This window comes from Caenorhabditis remanei, chromosome I (genome assembly GCF_010183535.1).
Source record: "Caenorhabditis remanei strain PX506 chromosome I, whole genome shotgun sequence".
In the NCBI taxonomy this organism is placed as follows: Eukaryota; Metazoa; Nematoda; class Chromadorea; order Rhabditida; family Rhabditidae; genus Caenorhabditis; species Caenorhabditis remanei.
Genome location: NC_071328.1, coordinates 171,328 through 192,878, shown reverse-complemented (window position 1 = coordinate 192,878; position 21,551 = coordinate 171,328). Strand labels below are relative to the sequence as shown.

The following is a 21,551-nucleotide window of genomic DNA, read 5'->3' as shown; positions in this document are numbered from 1 at the left end:
AAACCAAATTGAGTTAGATGTGCAGGGAATGGCTACAGTAATCCGCCTTATATTAATTTTCAACCATATTTTTTTGGGTTTTCACCAAATTTTAAGGTTTTTTCATAAAATACAGCATTTCTGCTATCGAATTTCTATTTATTCATCGAAAATCAGTATGTTTTCTGATTTTTCCTCTCAAAAATGTCAAATTTTGGTCTGTTTCTCAAGCCGCCTAATTATTTTTCAAATATTTTTGTTTCTCTGATCTCTCCGTTATTTTTCCTCAATTCCGTTCATTTTATTCACCGTCCTCCCAATTCCCTCCCTACTAACTCTATAAAAATGGTCTCCCTTTTCGACGAACGCCTTCTCCCATCAAATGTGCCGATTCCCGATGGATACCGTCTTCGTGCGCTTCGAAACGATGACTACTGTGAAAAAAATAAAGTTTGGCCAAGGATTTTCAAAAAAAATTTTCGCGCCCAAAACGCTTTAGTTCACAAATGCACTAAAGTGTTTTGGGCGCGAAAATTTTTTTTGAAAATCCTTGGCCAAACTTTATTTTTTTCACAGTACGAGTACTTGGAATTGTTGAAACAGCTCACTTCCGTCGGATTCATCAATCAATTGGTGTTTCGAAAACGATTCGATGCGATGAAAAATGCCCAATCGTATTATATCGTTGTGCTGGAACAATTGGGGTAAGAAATTCTTCATTTTAGATTAAAAATGAATAAAATTCCTTTAGATCCCCGAAAATCGTCGGCGCCGCTACGTTGCTCATCGAATTCAAGTATATTCATGAAGCAGGGACACGTGGCAGAGTAGAAGACGTCGTTGTCGACGAGAAGATTCGTGGAAAGAAGTTTGGAGCACTTTTGAATCAAGTACTCGTCGAGATGGCGCAGACGGTAAGAAACTCGATTTTCTGCTCAAATCCCTCTTTTTTTGTTTCAGATCGGCGTCTACAAGCTATCCCTCGAATGCAAAACGGAACTGATCACATTCTACAACAAATTCGGATACAACAAGACACTCCACTTTCTCGATCAACGATTCGATGAGTCATCCGCCCCCGTCCATTGGCCGAAACCACGTGGAAACGCTCTTTTCATCGAAGATCTCCTTCCATCTTCTGATTCCAATCTTCCCGCTGGAATTCGTATTCGATCTCTTCATTCCGATGACATGGATGAATATCTGAAACTGTTGGAACAGTTGATTTCAGTTGGATACGTGTCAAAAACAGATTTTGAGAAGAGATTCGCGACGATGAAGACCGCCGACTCGTATTTCATTGTGGTTTTGGAGGATTTGAGGTAAGAAATTACTAAGAATTCTCCATTTTTCTGAATAAAATTTATAAAAATCCATAATTTTCCTTTCCAGCACCTCGAAAATTGTCGGAGCCGCCACACTTGTCGTCGAATTCAAGTATATCCACGAATGCGGACTGCGTGGTAGAGTTGAAGACGTCGTCGTCGATGAATCAATGCGTGGAAAGAAGTTGGGCGTGCTTCTCAACAGTATTCTCGTCGAAATGGCCAAAAATCTGGGCGTCTACAAGTTATCGCTCGAGTGTAAGACGGATTTGATTCCATTCTACACGAAATTCGGATACAAAGAGAATATTCATTTCATGGTGCAACGATTCGACGAGGCGACGCCTGTTATTCAACTGTAATATGCTCTCTTCTTTGTAACATAAAATTATTTATTTATTGCTTGGTTTTCTCGAATAAAACTCCTTTCCTGTATATTTCGTTGTCTGATAAAAACAGATTCGCATCAGTTGAGTTCTGTATTTGTTATTTCTGCAGAAAAAATTTCTGATCTGATAACAAAAGAATTGCTAAAGATTTTTTTGGAATTCAGATGAAGAACGCGTTACGCGAAGAGGAAAATGCTGAACTCATTCATTTCATCTGTCAAAAGTTGAAATATGTGAAATCACCACAATCAATTTACAAACTGTGCCAACAATTTAAAACAGAAACGGTTTCATCGCGAAACGTCGAAAGTCTTGCACATTTGTAAGAATTATATTTAAAAAATAAGATTTATTAAATGAAATTTTAAGTGTAAGAAACTGGAAAGAGAGAATTCATCTGTTGGAAGAATACGATTTGGACACGAGAGCAAGAATGATTTTCGCGTTGGGAGTTGACATCAATGTGCACTTTCTGGCTGAGTAATATATCTTTAAATTCCAAAATTTTACAAATTATTTTCAGAATTCGACGATTTGCACACGTGGCACTAGACGAGAAAGGACGAATCACCAGTTACAAGAAGAAGAACGGAAAGTTGGAGTTTGGAACACAACAATCTCCGATCGGAGCTCCGAAACCGGTGTGTTTCTGTCGAAAATTTCATTAAAATCATTAAAATCAACATTTCCAATAAAAAAAAAACTTTTTTTTCTTATTTTTTCAATGAAAATCTAGTTTTAACCCCTCATTTATCAAGTTTTTCGTCAAATTTGCAAATTTGCAACACTTTTCAAAAAACCGCCCGAAAAATCTGTGCATTTTGACGTGCCGGTGTTTGCGTATTCCAGTGCACCATAGTTTACGACACTTGCTTAAAAGAAGTGTTTTTCTCTTCGAAAAATACATTTTTAACGCTAAAATTATGGACTTTTATGGATTTTACAATATTTTTCGTCATTTCAGCTGATGAATCCTGTAAACAATAAAGAAACCGCGCAACTCATTCAATTCGTCCTCCAGAAGACAAAAGACGTAGTCACTCAGAGAAGCGTTCATTGGATTTGTAGAGATTTTAAACACAAAATGAAATCTATCCACTCGATTGCTACTCTTTATACTAAGTGAGAAAATTAAATAGGAAAATTTGTTTTTAATCGAAAATTTTCAGAGTATATCAATGGCGCCAGAAAATTCACGAGTCGAATGAGTTCGATATGGATACCAAAGTGAGATTGTTGTTCGTGTTGAACGGAAAAATTGATGACGGGTTTCTAGCAGAGTAAGAGCTTATTTTCGATGAAAATATCGATGAAAATTGACTGAAATTGAGATTTTTTTTTGTTTAGAATGGTCAAGAATGCCGACGTGGAATTGGATAGAGAGGGGAAGATTGCCAGATACAAGAAGCACGGAGAGGAATGGGAATTCAAAAAGAAAGAGGGGTTGAAGGTTGAATTACAGCCACCTCCAATCCCAATGAGTCTGAGGGTGAAGAGAGAAGAAGACAAACAGAAATACGTGAGGGTTTTCGGCGTTTTTCAACTCTAAATTTGAATTTCAGCCACCTCCAATCATTGTGAAAGAGGAGAGAGAGGTTGAATTTCAGCCACCTTCTATTCCAATCAATCTGAAAGTGAAGAGAGAAGAAGAAAGCCCGGAAGATGAAGAAAGCGAGATGATTGATGTGGAGACAGTCGAAGAATCAAAGCCAGAAATTCGAAAGAGTTCAAGAGTGTAAGTATTAGCAGAACATTTTTATTACAACTGCGCCCCATCGCAAACGAGAGAGTATCGGCGAGAGACGCAGAGTTTTTTCACAGTTTTTGACCTATTTTCGCTTTTCAAAAGTTTTTCTGTATATTGCCATGAAAAAGTGCGAGAATAGGTCAAAAGCTGTGAAAATCTGAGTCGGCGCGAGAAAAAAACTCTGCGTCTATCGCCGATACTCTCTCGTTTGCGGCGAGGCGCAGTTGTAAGAGGGGATGGACTGTTAATAGGACTTTGTCTGCAGAATTTTGAAAAATCCCCGAATTTCAGCTCAAAGAAACGAGAGCTCAGCATCATGCCAATTATTCGACCGTCGCCGTATTCGCCCAAAGTTCCAAAACCGAAATCTCCAAAACTACCGCTATCAGTAGTAAATGTGAAGAAAGAATTCAAAAGTCCTGTGAAAAAGGGAACCTCATCGAGTGATGACTCATACACTTATACAAATGCCGATGGATCAGGACCATCGACTAGTGGAAGTCCTTCTATGATGTCTCCATCGGGAAAACCAGTGAATTCAGTTCCAGATACTATACCGGATGTCAATTTGTCGGTTTCAGGTAGGAATGAACAGAAAATAACTGAATTTCCAACGTTTTTCTCTGTTTTGCTTAGAAAATGGCCTATTTTCAGATCAAAATGAGAGTAAATGGATCATTTATGTCCAAAATGGGCCGTTTTACCTGAAAGGAGTGTCTTATTTCTTTCCAATTTCAGACGGGATCAAGTCGACGAGCCGACCGGCATTAAGGACAAAGTTTTCTCCGATGAACCTGAAGAAGTCTCCGAATTCACCCACTATCAAAATTCCAACACCGAAATCTCCAAAACGATTGCCACCAGTCAATGTGAAGAACGAGTTCAAAAGTCCGGCGAAAAAAGTGGAGAATCAAGAGAGAAAAAGAAGCTCATCGAGTGATAGCAATGCCAAGGAATCAGAATCATCGACTAGTGGAAGTCTGGTGGATCAGAAGAAGAGAAGATTGAATTCTCTTCCAGAAATTGATTCTGGTGTCGATTTGTCGGTTTCAGGTAGACTTGAGCCCGAAGAAACTAGAATTTCGAAAGGTTTCATCAAAAAATGGCATAGTTGTAACCGGGCCGGATCCTGGCATTGAGATAACTCGCTTCAAAATGACAATTAGTAGTCGATCAACCTGTCAAATAGTAGATCTCGGTGAGCTCTACAATTTGACAGGTTGATCGACTCCTAATTGCCATTTTGAAGCGAGTTATCTCAAGGCCAGGATGCGCCGTTTCAGCTAGAAAATGTCCATCTGGAAATTTATTTTCCAATTTCAGACGTAAAAAAGACGCCGAAAGTCAAAAACCAACCGGCGTGGTTAGATGATCTCTATCAGAATATCGGAGGAGTGCCATTTGTCTGTGATGAAAGTGTTCGATCAGCACGAGAATCAGAAAATGACAAGGAACCGAAGGAGAGAACTGAAATGACACGAGTATATTCTGAGGAATCGTCTACCTCTGTCAAATGGTATTTGTGCGTTCTTCGTGCATTCATTGTCGCATTGAATCATCCGATTTTCAATGAATTGCATGCGGAAATCGAGTTTTTGATCAAAAAAATGAGTGTGAAGGATGAGGTGAGTGTGGAGAAAGAGAGGCGGGGCCTGGCTGATGTTTCGTCAAAAATCGCTAAATACGGTGGGCGGGATCAAATTCTAGCGATTAATTTTGGACCTTTTTGTTTGAAATTGTACCTAAATTCAATTTTTTCGAAAAATGTTTGAAAAATAGACGGTTTTTGCTAAATTCTGCTGAAAATCTGGTTTTAAGAAAAAAATGTTGGCTGAAATTTTTTTGTCTGAAATTATACCTCAACATTTTTTTCGTTTTTATTTAATTTTTAATTTTTGCTGAAATTGAGTCATTCTTTGCTATTAGGACTCATTATAGTGATTTTCCCGAGAAAGTAGCGTTTTTGAACTGAAATATCATTTGTCTGAAATTTTCAGTCCAAAAAATCAAAAAAAATTGAAATTTTTGGCTCACAATGACTAGAAATGACTGAAAATGTCTAAAAGTCACATGTTTCACTCATAAAACTATAGCCCAAGTTGGGATTCCCAAACCATTTCTCAAATTCCAGAAATTGCCGCTCTTCGCCCTGCTCTTGAATCTCGAAAGTCTTCTGATGGTAACCACAAAAAATGCTAGATTCTATCAGCATCCGGACACAGACTGGAAAAGTCTCCGTGATTTCGCATCGATGCTCCAATTGGCCGCTGGGACCGTCAATCACCCAATTATGGATCCGTTTTTGAAGAAATTGAGTGTTATTATTGAAGAATTGACAAAGGATACGGATAAGGTTTGTATATTAGAAATTTAAATTTGAAAAATTTAAATTTTTATTTTCAGAAAATTTCAATGGAGAAGCTCAACACCGCCTTCAAGATATCTATCGACATGCTAAATGCATAGACTTAAAAAAAAATGCCTCTCTCTTTTGTGTTCTGTACGCACCTGTTCTCATTTTCTGTTCATTATTATACCAATTTTCTCATTATTACATTAGTTTTTTGTCATTTTTGACAGTGAAACAATCAGAAATGCAGAAAATTGGGTTAATTCATAGTTATCTCATCTTGTTTCTACTTTTTCTGATTTCTAGGATCGTTTCACTCACTGAAACTTGTTTTTTTGTTTCTTAAATTTATATTTTTTCTACTGCTTGTTTTTGTTATTTGTTAATACCCTTTTGGACTCTATAAGCACTTTTTCTCATTTTCTGTTCACTTTCGGCGAATTTTCTCGTGTTTTTGACATTTGTAGCCACAAAAAATGTCAAAAATATAGAAAAATGGCTGAAACTCATCATGTTCTCATTCAATTTCTTGATTCAATATTTTCTATCTCATTCTGCCTCATTTTGTCTTACAAACTGAATAATTGTTATTTCACTGAAATACCTCATTTTCAGGCTAAAATGTTGGTTTTTACAGGAAAAGTCGTTCAAATGTTCATTCAATATGCGTTTCGTTTTTCGAATCTCTTTCTCTTAATAAATACAATATTACACATTATACACAATTTAAGCATTGGCAAATTTCAAAGAAGTAGAAGGTGAATTATGAGATGAAGGTGTGGGGCGATCATGCGGATGTTGACGTGGGATTCAGAAGGAAAGTGAGGGGGGAAAAATGACAAAAAATGGAGGGGAATCACAATGAGAATGGGTGGAAGGGGGGTCTCACAACCGGGGAAAATGGGAGTTTTCAGGCGGAAATTCGGTTTTTTTGCCGAGAAATGCAAACAAATTAGTGAAGAAAGGGTGAAATTCACAGAAATTTCGGGAAAATTGAATTTCTTACAGTTTTAGGGGCTATTTCCCGAAAAATTTTGGGAAAAAGCAAAAAAAAAGAGTTTTCAAGTGAAATAAATCAATTTTTCATCAATTTCCAGCAGAAAACTGTCAAATTAGAAGAAAATCTTGGCGACAGCCTCCCGAGCATAAGGAATATATGAAAGTGAGTACCAAGCCATAGCGATATACTGTCCAACAGTACAAATAATAGCCAACGGCGCATTTTTAAGCCATAAACCAGAAATAAGAGTGAGAAAAATGAAGAGAATGTAAAGAGAGGAGGCGATCCATCGTGATCGATCAAACATTTTCTTGAGTTGACCGCATGGACCCATTAAGCAACAAGTTGAGGAGAGAGAGAGAATTGCACTGATTGATGTCATTATACAGAAACCAGTGATTTTTGTGAGCAGCAGGAGGTACGAACCCTGGAAAAATAGAGAGAGGAATTGAGGGAATTGATGGGGAAATGAGATTTTTTATCAAAAAATTGAGTTTTGCAACAAAAAAAACTAGATTTTTATCTTTATATTATCGTAAATCATACTAGTCACTTTATCCAATACTTGTCAAGGCCCGGGTATTTGGCGCCAAAGTTTAAATCTCAAATTTTTGAGGAAAAATTGAAAAAATTTCAGCAAAAAAGTTTGCCGGGCTTTCAGACTTGCAACGGGCCGGGTCTCAGTATAAAAGTTCGAATTTTTTGATTTGTTTCAAATGTTTTTCGATAAAAATACATAGGATATTTGATTATTCTTGATAAAAATTTCAAAAACTTTAAAAAAGTTTTGTGAAAAAATTGTGCACATTTTTGATTCCGGGGCGAGATTTTGAAAGTCTGTAGGAAATGGGATTTTTCGGTTGAAAAATTGAGTTTTTAAGTAGAAAACTAATTTTTAAAAATCATACTTGTCATAAATGTTCTTAAGATTTAAAAATAATCATTTCTGACTTAAAAATCACTATTTTTCAGCCTGAAAATTTTTAAATCCCGAGTTTTTGACTCAAAAACACCTGAAAATTGGTAAAATTTCAGTTTCTTGTTGAAAAAAAAACCGATTTTAGCTCAAGAATCAGGTGTTTTGAGCTAAACACATCAATTTTTGTTTAAAAATCTAATATCTAAAAATCTCACTATTTTTAGGTTCGATGGCCTGGAAGTTGACAGAATTTTGCGATTTTTCAAATAAAAAAAACTGTGGAAACGCGATTTTCATGAAAATTTGAAGAATTTTGCAAATTTTTCCAATTTTTGACCTTAAAAACACGATTACTCACACAAAAACTGGCGATAATCGACAGGATGAACAGACCGACGAACGATTGCACCCGGAGTTCCCATGACATTCCAGTCGTTACTGTCTACAAAAATACATTTTTTGAGTCATTCTTTATTATTTTTTTATCAAGAAACACGAAAAAAGAACGCCTTACCGGTTGCGCTTCATTTTCCTGAGAGATTCGGGGCCCATTGAGTGTATTCGGGTTGTCCGGGTCACTGTTTCGATGAACACTTCCGAACATTACTGAAAAATCGAGAAATATTGGTGATAGAGCTGAAAATACAGCTGAAAATCTCAATTATTGGAATTTTTAGCTCAAAATCCGATAGTGCGTCAACCCGACTGGTTGGCGCATTTCCCGTGTTCCTGACGCGTTTCTCGTGAATTTTTTTGTAAAAATTAACACGATTTCAACCGGTTTTTCCAGAGGTTTTAAAGTAGTTTTAATTGATTTTTTTCGTTAAATCTGATTATATAATATTTCTTTTATTTGTTAAATGTGTTTTCCACCTCCTCCGATAACAAATTGTTTAGTTATGGGGTGCTTTAGGAGGCTTCAACTTTTCTTCTTAAAAATTTTCTCTTATGTTGAATTTAATTGAAAGTTCTCTAATATTACAGAACCCACTCCCCTAATCATGCCGCCAAAACAAGCGCCTAGCAAAAAGGCTGAAACTAAGCGAAAGGAGAAGGTGATCGAGGACAAAACGTTCGGATTGAAGAACAAAAAGGGAAATAAGAACCAGAAATTTGTGGCGCAAATCGAGAATCAAGTCCGCAATAATAACACTCGTATGGACTTGGTTCGACAGCAAGAAGCCGCGAAAAAAAAGGAAAAAGACGAGCTTTTGGATATTGCCAATCTTTTGAAGCCGGTGGAGCAGAAAGTCGCGAAAGGTACTCAAAATGTATAACAGTAACAAAAATTATATAAGAATTGTAAAAACAGATGTCGACCCGAAATCCCTTCTCTGCGTATTTTTCAAGCAAGGACTCTGCGGAAAAGGAGCAAAGTGCAAGTTCAGTCACGACTTGGCTGTGGCGCAGAAGACGGCGAAGAAGAACTTGTATGCTGATAGTAGAGAGGTTGAGAAGGATGGTTAGTTAATGAAAAAGTGCCAAAAATCTATATTTTCTCTACAGAGACCAACGAGAACTGGGACCAAGACAAGTTGGCTGAGGTTGTAAGCAAGAAGAACAAAGGAGGACATGTCATTGATATTGTATGTGGCTTGAAAACAAGCTAGAAATTATGGAAAAACGCTAGAAATCTGAAGTTTTCACCCGAAAAATGCGGTTTTTTCGCTTGAAAATCATAGAAAAACGCCAGGAAAACGCTAGAAATCAGGAGTTTTCCTTCGAAATACTCATTTTCTTCTAGGTCTGCAAATACTTCTTGGAAGCTGTTGAAAACAATAAATACGGATGGTTCTGGGAGTGTCCTAACGGTGGTGACAAGTGCCAGTATCGTCATTGTCTACCGGAGGGATACGTGCTGAAAAAGGATAGAAAGGCGATGGAAGCGCAGAAGGAAGATGAAATTAGTATTGAGGAGTTGGTTGAGAAAGAGGTAATTTTGAAGAAAGATCTGGAATTTTCCTTTCTTACAATCCAAATTATCTTATTTCCAGAGAGCCGCGTTGAGTTCAAAGGATTTGACGAAATTAACACTTCAAACATTCGTTGCGTGGAAGAAGAAGAAGTTAAGAGAACGAAAAGAGAAGGAAGAGGCAGATTTGAAGGCGAAAAGAGACAAAATCAAGTCTGGAAAGCATGTAAGTCATGAATTTTCAATTTTTATTGATCTAAATCGTTTTAGAACGGTATGTCCGGACGTGATTTGTTCTTGTTCGACGCGAATCTCATCAATAATGACGACGACGAGGCTGGAGATATTGAGATGGAGAAGGAGGAAGTTGATGTAAAAAGAATCTAAACCAAAATTTCAGTTTTAATCCAATTTTTATTATAGGAAAACGAGAAAGTGTTCGAAATCGACGCGAACTTCTTCAAATTCGATGGAATGGACGATGAGTTGACGAATCAAATGAGCAATTCATCGGCTGCTGTTACGTCGACTGCTGGAGGTTTGTTGGAGCGAAAAAGGGGAAAATTTTCACTAGAAACCTATTTTTCTGAAAATTCTCTCCGAAAATTTAATTTTTCACGATTTTTTCGCTGAATCTTCTGTATAATCAGCAAAATTTTGCACTTTTTCTTGAAAAAAGCGATTTTCTTCGAATTTTTGAGCATTTTCTCCGGAAATTCAGGAAAACCTCATTTTCAGCCCTTTGCCTCTCCTATTCGTATGCTAGAAACAGGCAATTTTTGCTCATTGATTTTTAAAAAAGTTGATATTTCCTTGAAATTCGATTGGAAAGTACTCAGTTTTTGCTTTTTCAATCAGAAATTTCATTTTCGTTCTTTTTTCCCCCTTTTTCCCTTTTTTACTGCCCGTCAATACAAATATATCTGTTATCAAGAGAGGACAAGCCATAGTTCAAACATCACTCTCCCCACTTATTCCCCCACCTGTCTGAGATGTTTCAATAGACTTTTATCACTCTATCTCTCCCCATTTTTCTCTCCAAAAATCGATCACCACGTGTAGAAAAAAAGCGCAAAACCTCCCCGCTTCTCTGTGTCTCACTCTCTAGGGAGTTGAGAAAACAGCGAAAAAAAAACTAATTTCGAAAATTGCAGCGATGGCAAAGATGGACATCAACGAGGACTTGTTCGATATTGACGAAGACGTTGGAGAACTCGATTCTGATGAGGATTAGAGCGAAAATTCTCCATCTTTTTTGTGTTTTTTATTGCTTTTTTGAGAGATTTTTTGCGAAAAAATGTCAAATTTTCATTAAAAATCCACCAATTTTCTCCATAATTTCCTAATTCCTTGGTATACTTTTTCTTTCCTCTCTCTCTCTCTGGTTCTTCCCCATCTTTTTCCGATTTTCCCCCAAATTTTCAGTGATTAAAAAAATATTTTTCCGTTTGTTTCCCACAATTTTCGTCTACTTTTCCTGCTACCTATTTGAATTTTCTTTGACTATTATATATAATATTCTTGTTGTTTTTCGCGGCTAACCGGTAGCGTTTTTTTTCTTTTTTTCTCCCACAAAGTTTATTTGGAATCGCTGAAATAGCAATCACGCTCTACCGAACTTTTTCTTTTTTCGAACTTTTCCGTTAGAGCGCGTTTGGTGTCTGTGTCGTTTTGTTATAAATTTCATTGTCTTCTACTAGACTATTCAAATAATTTTTATCCCTCGAAATTTTCGATTTTATATTTCATTTTCCACGCGGAAACCTGCAAATTCTCATTTCCCCCTGTCAATATCCTACTGAAAATGTATTTTTCAACTTCTCCAGGTAAAAGATGAGTCACCGAGCCGTGAGCCTCCTCTCCAAGTTCTCTTCCACACTGACGAATGCACAAATTCGTGGAAAAGCACACTTCACATTCCAGCCGTCGACTACACTTCCAGCTGGACTTCAAGTATGTGGAAATTTGGGGCATTTTCAACTGAAAATTGATCTGAAAATGCCATTTTTGTGTTAGAAAACAGCGGAAATAAATTATTTTCAAATAATGGTTTCCTGGCGAATTTTTGCTCCCAATCTTCATTTTCCAGGCCAAGAAATCTTAAAATTGAAAATTTTTAAAACTATTTTTCTAAAACGTTGCTTATCGGACATTCGGAGACATTTTCGCTGTTTCCAGGGCCAAGAAACATCAAAAATGAATTTGATGCAATCGGTGAACGAGGCGATGCGAATCGCAATGGAAACCGACGATTCGGCAGTACTCTTCGGAGAAGACGTCGCGTTCGGAGGAGTATTTAGATGTAGTTTGGATTTACAAAAGAAGTTTGGAAAGGATCGAGTATTCAACACACCTCTCTGCGAACAAGGAATCGCTGGTTTCGGTATTGGAGTGGCGGCGGCTGGTGCGACGGCCATTGCTGAAATTCAGTTTGGAGACTACATTTTCCCGGCTTATGATCAGGTTTGGAGCAGAAAAAGTGGGCGGAGCTTACTGGACTTTAACGGGCGGGACTAGAGACTTAAATTTAGTATTCTGAAATCTGAAAATTCCGATTTCTAGTGCGATTAGCTCGGCACAGATCTTACAACTGCGCTCCACCGAAACTCTCTTGAAAAAATGTCTTTTTCTCCGAGTCTCTCAAATTCGCACACAATTTTCTTCAGTTTCGGTAGAGCGCGGTTGTTAGATGAAAAAATTGAGTTTTGCAACAAAAACTTGATTTTTATCATTCTGCATTGTCGGCACGTAACTCGTTTCAAAATTAATAACATAAATCCAAAAGTATACCGAACTGTAGATCTCGGCGAGCTCTATGTCTCTCTTATAATTCGGGATGATCTAGAATTTATTACAGTATCGTGAAACGGTTTAAAGTGTCAAATCGTACGAAATGACACTTTAGCTCGCCCCTCAGTACAATAATGAATCCTAAGGCATCCCGTATTATATCAACAACATAGAACTCGGTAAGACCTACAGATCGGTATATTTTTGGTCTCGTCATGTTCATTTTTTGAAGCGAGTTACGTACTTTTGACATACAACTAATGATCTACATTTCAGCTCGTCAACGAGGCGGCGAAATTCCGCTACCGTTCGGGTAACCAGTTCGATTGCGGCAAACTGACAGTCAGAACGACGTGGGGAGCCGTCGGACACGGTGCACTCTACCATTCGCAGAGCCCAGAAGCCAATTTCACTCATACTCCTGGATTGAAGGTAAGAGAACGGATGAGAAGGTGGCGGAGCTTCAAAAGTAAGGGGCGGAACCTCACTATCAGAAATAGGGGGCGGAGCTTCAAATTATACTTTTTCCTGCTTACAGCTCGTCATTCCACGTGGCCCAATCCAAGCGAAAGGACTCTTGCTCTCGTGTATCCGTGACCCGAATCCATGCATCTTCTTCGAGCCGAAAATCCTGTATCGTCTCGCATCGGAAGACGTGCCCACCGGTGACTACACCATCCCACTCGGACAGGCTGAAACTGTCCGCCAGGGAAAAGATTTGACACTCGTCGCATGGGGAACTCAAGTGCACGTGGCACTCGAAGCGGCTCAACTCGCCAAAGAGAAGTTGAATGCCGATGTGGAAGTGATCGATTTGCAGACAATTCAACCGTGGGATGAGGATCATGTTGTGGAGGTACTGGGGGATGATATGCTTGAAATGTCTGAAATGTCTGATTTCAGAGTGTCCAAAAGACTGGAAGACTCATCGTCACTCATGAGGCACCAATTTCTTCGGGATTCGGAGCCGAGATTGCTTCTACTGTTCAGGTGAGTTTTTGAGGGAAATTGGGTCCTTTCTGGCTAATTTTTGCTCGAATTTACGCCTAGTTTAGACATTTTGCGTCAGAAAAACCGGAATCCCGGAATTCCAATCTGAAAGCGCCGAAGGCGCGCCTGATGTCTCGAAATTATCATCTTTCAGCTATCTTTTCAGTATATTTCCATATAATGCAATGTTGTAATAGGAAGCGCCAAAGGTGCGCCAGTCATCAAAAATTTGACATTTTTTAGCTGTTTGAGTCGAATTTGAGCTAAAATTAAAGTTTTTGACTTAATTTTAGATTATTTTCGAATAGTTTCCAGACAATGTCCGTCTAATACGAAAAATGGTCGTTTTCAGTGAATTTAGTTGATTACAGGCCGAATTTCATAGATTTTTGAGTCATTTTCAGTAAATTGTCAGTAAACTTCTCATTGAAACCATCCCCAACGAGGCGGAATGGATGATTTTTCAAATTTCTGAAGCCACTTTCGGGATAAATAGAGTTCAAAACTGTTTTTATCGATAAAAACACAATAAAAAGAAGGTTTTTGGAATCATAAGACTCCAAAAAGGCATGAAAAAATCGGATGTTGCGCAATCCGAGTGATTAGACACTTTTGAGGCAATGCGAATTATTCCAAGAACTGCGGCTCAGACGCGCCAGACTAGAGAAAATGATGACATTTCATCTTAGCGGGAAAGTTGGTAGATCAAAATTAATCGACTTACGATTAACGTCGTTCCTAGGTGTTTCTACAACTTTTTGTGTGCCTAAAAACGTTAACGCTGAAAATCATCAAAAATGGCTGAATCACGTTTATTTCTATAATTTTCAGAAGCGTTGTTTCCTCAACCTTGAATCGCCGATCGAACGTGTAGCCGGCTTCGACACGCCGTTCCCACACGTCCACGAACCATTCTACCTTCCAACAATTCATCGTGTATTTGATGCAATCAAAAAGAGTGTTAACTATTGAAAATTATTAAATGATAATTAGGTGATTTTATGTGTGTAGGTAACAATGAAGTGTAGAATTTTAAGTGTTTTTGCTAAAAACGGTGCCATTTTTATTGCATTTTACTCTTTGATTGTATGGTTTTTATATGGAAAATCTGGAATTTTTAAAAGAAAATTTCAGAGATTTCCACCCTAACATTCCCCTTTTTTATATCGATTTTATTTTCAGTGTGCTATAGTTTCTCCCTTTTCTCTGTAATTTTAAATAGTTTTATCGGTTTTTTTCTTTGAAAAATATGAATTTCTTGTAAAATCATATTTCATTTTTGCTAGTTTTTAGTTGGAATTTCACAAGGATATTTCTTTTGTTCTTTTTTTCACTTTTTGTTTTTAATGATCAAAGTTTTAGGCGGGAGAAGTGTATCGGTGTGGAGAAGGAGTGGCAGAAGAGAGAGGTAGGCTGGAAATTCTTTATAGCACTTCTCTAACAGCTTCCTGGCTCTGCTAAATACCCGTTATTGAGAACTGAAGAGAACCGCCCGAATGGGAGCTGACAAAAAGTGAGGAAACCTCAATTTGGTAGTTATAATTAGTACGTTAATGCGCCGCGGGTCAAGTTAAAGTGCCAAAAACGGAAAATAACCAGAGAATCCATTATAGACCTGCCCGTGGCACTATAACTAATGGCGATCCTATCCGTAGTAGGTAACAGTCATAGAAATCACTGAGATCTAAATACATTTTGATATATTTTTCAGCTCATAATTTTGCGTTTGAAGAGAGTTGGTTTGCAAGTATTAAATTTTGCAAAAATATGGAAATATTCTATACAAAAGCCATCTCGAAACGTTGTCAAACTCTCTTTGCAGAATGAATCACTACGTGGCAGCATGTCTTCTCATCCTCATCTCACTCGGCTCAATTCTTCCCGGTTTTCCGATTCTCATGATTCTCCAGAATTATTTCCCCGAGCTCCCTGTGTTCTACACCATCGATAGTTTGGTTATGTATTTTGTTCAGGTTATTGAAAGATTAAAGTTTCTTTTTTTAACGAATGATTTCCAGGCGTCAATCATCATGTTCCTCGGTTTCCTCTCAATGTGTCTCTACTCGGATATCGCCTGTCCGTTGGCTATCAAAGGATACGTGTTCATCTTCTCGCGGATGTGAATCTACTCATTCATAATTTTCAATTTTTGATGATTTTATAGCATTTTCTAACATTTTCTACGAGTTTTTTTCCTTGTGAATATATATGTGTATATGAGAGAGATTTTTATTTAGATTTAACCATTTTTCCAGCAATAAACGCGCTGCGAGCACGCGACGCCTCCAACAGTGCAAAAAGAAAAAAATGATGACGCATTTGTTTGTTGGCATTGCATCAAAAAACGAACACGTGGAAAGAAATTGATAAGAATTGACAGTTAGAAATTGTTTCTCGTTGAGAATTGAATTTTCTCTGATTTTCTGCAGAAGACACCTGAAAAATAAAATATTTATATGACAACTGAGGAGGCACTTTTCAAGTTTCAGGATGGGTATGTTTTGGGTTGAAAAATGGAAAAAAATGAAGAAAATTAATTGATTTGTTTGTTTTTGAATGAAATACTTACTGAAAATTTGTAAAATTACTTTTTTTTTTACTACCTTGGCACAGTTCTTCCAACTGCGCTCCGCCGTAACGCTCTTGAAATTGTCTCTTTTTCTCTGAGTCTCTCAATTTCGCATACAGTTTTCTTAGGTTTCGGTCATATTTGGTATTAGCACGACATGCTTCTTACAACATTGAGTGACTCAGAAAAAAAGAGGCATTTTTCCAAGCCATTTCGGTAGAGCGCAGTTGTAAGAACTGTGCCGAGCTAATATGCACTTAGCATTTTCAGTTACATACTCCTGGAAGACTTGGAATCCTGGTTTTCTAATGGATTTGTCACCCCAGAAGACAGTATTCGAATATTCGAAAAATCGGGAGTCTCAGTGAACTATACCATTAGTGAGTCCACCAGAGCGCGCTTGCTTTATTCAAAAATTTGAAAATTTAGGTTCACTGATAAAACTTTACGGTAGTCGGCATCCATTTCGAAGGATACCTGACTTGACGTCTTCTGATTCAGAAGATGTGCCAGGACCGTCAGAGAAATCGGGGAAAATGGGTGGAGCCTTTGGATTGAAGAAAGTCGAGAGTAATGGAAAAGACGAGAAATCTCAATTTGTGTATCTGGATTTCCCGTTGTTTAATGTAGATAATGAGAAGGAAGATGAGAGGATTACAGGTGAGACAGAGGGAATCGATATCTGGATGGTCTTACACACAGTTGTGCGCCCTCCATCGCACAACGGTTGTCACTGTGCCAAAAAAGACTCGGCACAATGCCAAGCATTTTTGCGTTTATTTGCCGTATCTTTCTATATAAACCGCGACTCGGGAAAAACTTAAATCTGTTCGTTGAAGGACCTTACGCCTCGCACTGCTGTGTTTACACTAAAACCTCCAAATACTTCGAAAACGGTTTTTTTCAGGAAAAGCTGTGATTGATGAGATGGAGAAGCTGAAAAAGTTGTTTCCCATAAAACGCTGGACGCAACAATACTCCCAATACTTTTTCTTCCTGGATCGCAGAAAACATGGGGATAAGGAAAAGTTGGTGAGTGTTTCACTGTTTCAGCAAATTTTGTTACACATAAAATAAACTTTTTCAGACAATCTGTCGCCTATGCAACTATACTCCGTTCAGCGCTCGACTATTTTTCCTACACTTTTTTAATGATTCTCATATCAGACAACTATCGGAACATCAATTATCTCGAGAATCTTTCGATTTCTGGATTCGACACTTTAAGGAATGTGGCAAATGCGAAATTCAAAAAATTGATGTGTTGAGTGTTCCTTCTGCAACTGTGAGCCCCATTACAGCTGCACCATCTTTACCAAGAAAAGAAGAGAAGCCAGTGGTTCAGAAGATTTCAGAAGTTAAGAAAGTTCCAGAAACACCAAAAGCGGTAGTGAAGCCTGAAACAAGTAAGCGCGAACATCTGACCACACAGATACTGTCATCACCATTTCGGATAATTTTTAGATAACCCACGTGTCCCACTTCTCGACCGTCTAGCAACTGCTGTGAGGTGTGACCGTAAGCCTCGTAGTCACTTTAACATTATTACTTTTTTTTTTATTCAGAAAAAGTCTTCGTGAAAAGTTTCCGACAAATCGCAGAATCGTTGACTCATTCTGGAAGAGAGGCTGCGAAAAATAAGTCAGTGGACTGGAAATGTGAATATTGTGGATTGATCAAATTAACTACGGAACTCGAAGCATTCAATCACATTATTTCCCAGAAACATAAAGAAAAGGTTGGGAAAATGTGCAAAGACTTGTTTTAGCTTCACTCATTTTCAGATGAAGTTCACTGCTCCAACTAACGATTTCAAGTTTTGGTTTGATTGGGTCGGAAAAAGAAATGCGGAGAACGCGTCTCAGCCAAGTCCAGTTGTTCAGCAGCCTCCAGAAGTCAAAAAAGTTCCAGAAATCTCAAAAACTCCAGTACCTACAATTTCCAAAGTCCCAGCTAGTAAGATTCGAAACTCGGAAATTAGTAAGATTCGGAACTCGCACTCTTAAATTTCAGATTCACCACGAGTACCTATGCTTGACTGGATGCCAGCTAATGAAACAGCGGTCTCCAGTAAGTAGGTATTAAAGTTTTCGAGATGCTCAAGAACTTATTTTCAGAAGAGCAGTTCAATAAAATATTAGATCAATGTGCAGAAGTTTTCAAAAAAGATCGAAAACGGATAGAAGCGGGAAAGATGTTGGTGGGTACAAGAAAAACTTACCATTCTGAATCTTTTTACACATGTTCCGTAATTATATAATGTATTTCAGGTTCTCCACTCTGACTGCTCAATTTGCAGTTCATGTACTAGAAAAGTTCGACCAAGCAATATGCAGGATGCCTTGTTGCACATCATTAAAGACGAACATCGGAAAAACATGAAATACCAATCATGCCTCTCTGATCTTTTGTACTGGAAAAGTTGGGTGGAGACTTTCGAAGTACTGCCGAAACCAGTGAAACAGAACCCACCCCTATCACCACCACCACCAGCACCACGAGTTGACCGAATGACGTTTCAGTATTCAAGAAAACCTATAACAAGTGAGACAATAAGACTGATACATATATATACCCAATTATTTTCAGAAGAAGAAAAACGAGAGCCGTTCCGCCGGCCTGCCAGTAAGAGCTTTTTCAAAGGAATCGTTATAATCAATCAATAAATTTCAGATTCTCCAAGAATTCCTCTTCTCGATGTTCCTCAGAATCAGGCGTCGATGATGCCGCGTGAGTAGAACCTTCAGCTACACATTTTTTGAGCGTTCCTGTTTTCAGAGCGAGAGTTCGAAACGAGATATCACACTATTCGTATGGAATTAGAGAACCGAACGTCTTGTCTGGAAACTGATAAAAGTATTTTGTGCTTCTGTTTTCATTGCCATGGTGTTCGACAGATGACAAGTGTCTATGAAGTAATGCAACACATATTTGATGGAATACATGATAAGAGAGTAAGTTGGGTTATGGTTTTCAAGACGGTGTCTATGTATATGCATATCTCTTCAGATCCGTTTCAACGCAAATCGATCCGACTTTGACTACTATGACAATCTTATCAAGAACATGCCACTAAGATCTACGAATCCACTCCCAACCACTAAGGATCCTGAGGTCCCATTCAAAAAGTCTCGTTAGTTTTAAACAAATCTCAATATTTCGCTATCTCAGTTGAAAAAAATAATTAATTTTTTTCAGCAGCTGTTTCTGTTGTGAAACCTGTTCCCAAAGTGGAAGCAACACCCTCCGAACGCCCTCAAGTCAAGACTCTGAATAAATCGAGTGAGTTTGTCTGTGCTGATGTTTTGCAGTCAGTTATATTTTTCAGGATATGGAAGTGAGAAGAACGAACCATTCAAACGACCATCTAGTCAGAGTTTTCTTATCCGGAGTTCAATAACAATTCTATTTAATTTTAGATGATCCACGAATTCCTCTTCTCGATGTTCCGCAGAATCAAAGCATCCTGGTTTCGCGTAAGTAATTATGTTTTATAAAGCCTACCATTAATTATATATGACTATTGAGTTAGTTTCAGAAACAAAGTTCAAAGAGAGACATAAGGCAATTATTTTGCAAATGAAGTCGCGAAACAACTGCCCTGAGCTTAATCAAAAAGTGACATGTGTCTGTCATCATTGTCCTGGAGCTGTACAGTTAACAACTATGATTGAAGTACTACGTCATGTTTTTTCAAACGGAGATCATGCAAAGAATGTGAGTTTGGCGGACAGTTTTGAAATAAGATCAGTCATTCCAAATTTTTGTTCTGAGATTAAAAAATTTACTAAATTACTTGTAAAAGAAACATTATAATTGTTTTCAGATCCGCTTCTCCGCTATACAATCCGACTTCGACTACTATGACAATCTTTTGAAGAAATGTCCACTGATTTCCACTATTACACCTGCAAAAATATCAGAACAAGTTCCTGCCGCTGTAAAGAGATCTCGTTAGTTTGGAACTATGTCCTAATAAATTTATGTTTTTTCCCTTATTTTCCTTTTTTGTATTTTTTTTGTCAAAATGGAGCTCGGATTCTATTTTCAGCTGCTGTATCTGTTGTGAATCCTGTTCGAAAACTTGACACATTCTCGTCAAATCAATTTGTCCCTGACGGTGAGTCCGTCTGTGTGCCCTTGTGCTCAACTGCCTGACTGTTAACCACAATGTCTAGCTAATTGAATTTTCAGCTTTGCCTACAACAACAAGGACGGATTGCTCATTGCCACTATTCAGAACAATTGATAAAAACCTAGACGAGAGTATCTGCCATGGACCAACAAGCACCCAGATAGACTTGTTAAGAAGATGGAAATTTAAAGACAATGCGACTGATTTATGCTACGTGCCAAATAATGTGAGATTTTATTGCTGAAAAATTAATTGGCCAGAATTTACAGCTTTATTGTGGATTTTGCAATGCGAATATGATCGGGTGGACAATACTGGAAGTGGCGAATCACGCGTTCTCAGTTTCTCATATTTATGCAGTGAGTGCCATTTTGAGTGGGAAATTGGAAATTTACTTTTCAGATGCTAAAATCTTGCAATTGTTTACACTCCTCCGAATTCGACTGGTGGATAACACATCTTTCAAAAATGAGCTACCTCACACATCCTTCCCCGTCAGAACTTCCAATGAAATGCCATCTAGGTGGTTTGCAAACATCATACAAAGGTGATCGTTATACGGGAGGTCTGGTTTTATGTGAGATTTGCGAATCAAATTATATTTTTGTAGAATTTCACTACTTCACGCCAGGAGAACTGCAAATTATTGATAACGTCGATAAGTTGAAGATTCAACTCGATAGTCAATATATACTAAAAATGGTTGGTTATTTGAAGGTTTTCATTATTACCGATGAGCATAAGTCAACAATTTTTATCTAACAATGTCCTATACAAGTTTCAATTTAAAAAATACGTATTTTCAGTTCGGAGGGTGTACCTACTGTGAACAATGGTTTTTGACTGGAATGGAATCAGTCCAGCACTTTACGTCGTGGGAACATTTTTCCAAGGTATAATATTGCTAAAACACTGGATACCTGTGTTAGATCCACTAAAAAAATTTATAAATCATTTTAAAATTTAGATAAGAGAGAAACACCCAGTAAACAAGCACCCGGTGAATATGCTCTTGCGACGTTTGGAATTGCTTCAAAAAGATCAAGAAGCAATAAAAACGCGGTAAGCCAATAATATTATTAGAAATTCGGGTTGTTTTTAGGTGTATCATTATGTGAGGCAGATGAAACCACAATGGGTGCATTTTTTGATGGAAACTTGATAGCCGGTGATTTCATATAGTTTTTCAACCAAAAAGCTTTTTTATTGAGACATATATTTCTTCATTTTGAGATACGATAAACCTTTATTTGAAATCACAAGTAAATAATAGATCGTATTTTAATGGCAATTGAAATGCCCAGTAGAACTATTTACATGATTTTACATCTGAAAATATATCATTGAAGTTTTGTCATTCAGTTTAAGAAGGGTACTCTAAGAGACAATAAACAAACTGGAAACTCACTTTGATTTGTCTTTCTGGCAAGACTTCAAGTAATTCAT

The 21,551-nt window shown here is 37.7% G+C and overlaps 6 protein-coding genes across 6 annotated transcripts; 5 read left to right on the top strand and 1 right to left on the bottom strand.

Annotated features, from left to right (window-relative positions):
- Window positions 1-324: 324 nt before the first annotated feature.
- Window positions 325-1,666, top strand: GCK72_000029 (uncharacterized protein; the record flags this gene model as incomplete). Its single annotated transcript, XM_053722229.1, has 5 exons — window positions 325-429; window positions 556-683; window positions 731-893; window positions 940-1,301; window positions 1,372-1,666. The coding sequence occupies 5 exons, from the start codon at window positions 325-327 to the stop codon at window positions 1,664-1,666; spliced, it is 1,053 nt and encodes a 350-aa protein (XP_053590874.1).
- Window positions 1,667-1,857: 191 nt separating this feature from the next.
- GCK72_000028 (uncharacterized protein) lies at window positions 1,858-5,906 on the top strand (the record flags this gene model as incomplete). The annotated part of the gene is made up of 12 exons (XM_053722228.1): window positions 1,858-2,015; window positions 2,063-2,173; window positions 2,217-2,334; window positions 2,658-2,815; window positions 2,863-2,973; window positions 3,041-3,212; window positions 3,256-3,428; window positions 3,732-4,021; window positions 4,179-4,493; window positions 4,764-5,065; window positions 5,572-5,793; window positions 5,844-5,906. 12 exons carry the CDS (start codon window positions 1,858-1,860, stop codon window positions 5,904-5,906), a joined length of 2,193 nt encoding a protein of 730 aa, XP_053590873.1.
- Window positions 5,907-6,902: 996 nt separating this feature from the next.
- Window positions 6,903-8,313, bottom strand: GCK72_000027 (uncharacterized protein; the record flags this gene model as incomplete). Its single annotated transcript, XM_003100594.2, has 3 exons — window positions 6,903-7,217; window positions 8,068-8,151; window positions 8,224-8,313. The coding sequence occupies 3 exons, from the start codon at window positions 8,311-8,313 to the stop codon at window positions 6,903-6,905; spliced, it is 489 nt and encodes a 162-aa protein (XP_003100642.2).
- Window positions 8,314-8,710: 397 nt separating this feature from the next.
- On the top strand, window positions 8,711-10,855 carry GCK72_000026 (uncharacterized protein; the record flags this gene model as incomplete). Its single annotated transcript, XM_053722227.1, has 8 exons — window positions 8,711-8,969; window positions 9,022-9,171; window positions 9,216-9,295; window positions 9,454-9,642; window positions 9,704-9,847; window positions 9,892-9,993; window positions 10,045-10,159; window positions 10,776-10,855. 8 exons carry the CDS (start codon window positions 8,711-8,713, stop codon window positions 10,853-10,855), a joined length of 1,119 nt encoding a protein of 372 aa, XP_053590872.1.
- A 599-nt stretch (window positions 10,856-11,454) lies between these two features.
- On the top strand, window positions 11,455-14,373 carry GCK72_000025 (uncharacterized protein; the record flags this gene model as incomplete). Its single annotated transcript, XM_003100616.2, has 6 exons — window positions 11,455-11,574; window positions 11,800-12,084; window positions 12,688-12,843; window positions 12,950-13,267; window positions 13,315-13,401; window positions 14,233-14,373. 6 exons carry the CDS (start codon window positions 11,455-11,457, stop codon window positions 14,371-14,373), a joined length of 1,107 nt encoding a protein of 368 aa, XP_003100664.2.
- Window positions 14,374-15,224: 851 nt separating this feature from the next.
- Window positions 15,225-21,171, top strand: GCK72_000024 (uncharacterized protein; the record flags this gene model as incomplete). Its single annotated transcript, XM_053722226.1, has 28 exons — window positions 15,225-15,374; window positions 15,420-15,520; window positions 16,241-16,350; window positions 16,400-16,630; window positions 16,878-17,002; window positions 17,058-17,376; window positions 17,435-17,488; window positions 17,536-17,708; window positions 17,755-17,926; window positions 17,984-18,040; window positions 18,088-18,170; window positions 18,241-18,514; window positions 18,560-18,595; window positions 18,644-18,700; window positions 18,749-18,924; window positions 18,980-19,103; window positions 19,169-19,252; window positions 19,299-19,340; window positions 19,390-19,446; window positions 19,509-19,687; window positions 19,797-19,923; window positions 20,022-20,090; window positions 20,165-20,331; window positions 20,375-20,464; window positions 20,508-20,670; window positions 20,716-20,807; window positions 20,912-20,998; window positions 21,073-21,171. The coding sequence occupies 28 exons, from the start codon at window positions 15,225-15,227 to the stop codon at window positions 21,169-21,171; spliced, it is 3,498 nt and encodes a 1,165-aa protein (XP_053590871.1).
- Between the last annotated feature and the right edge of the window lie 380 nt (window positions 21,172-21,551).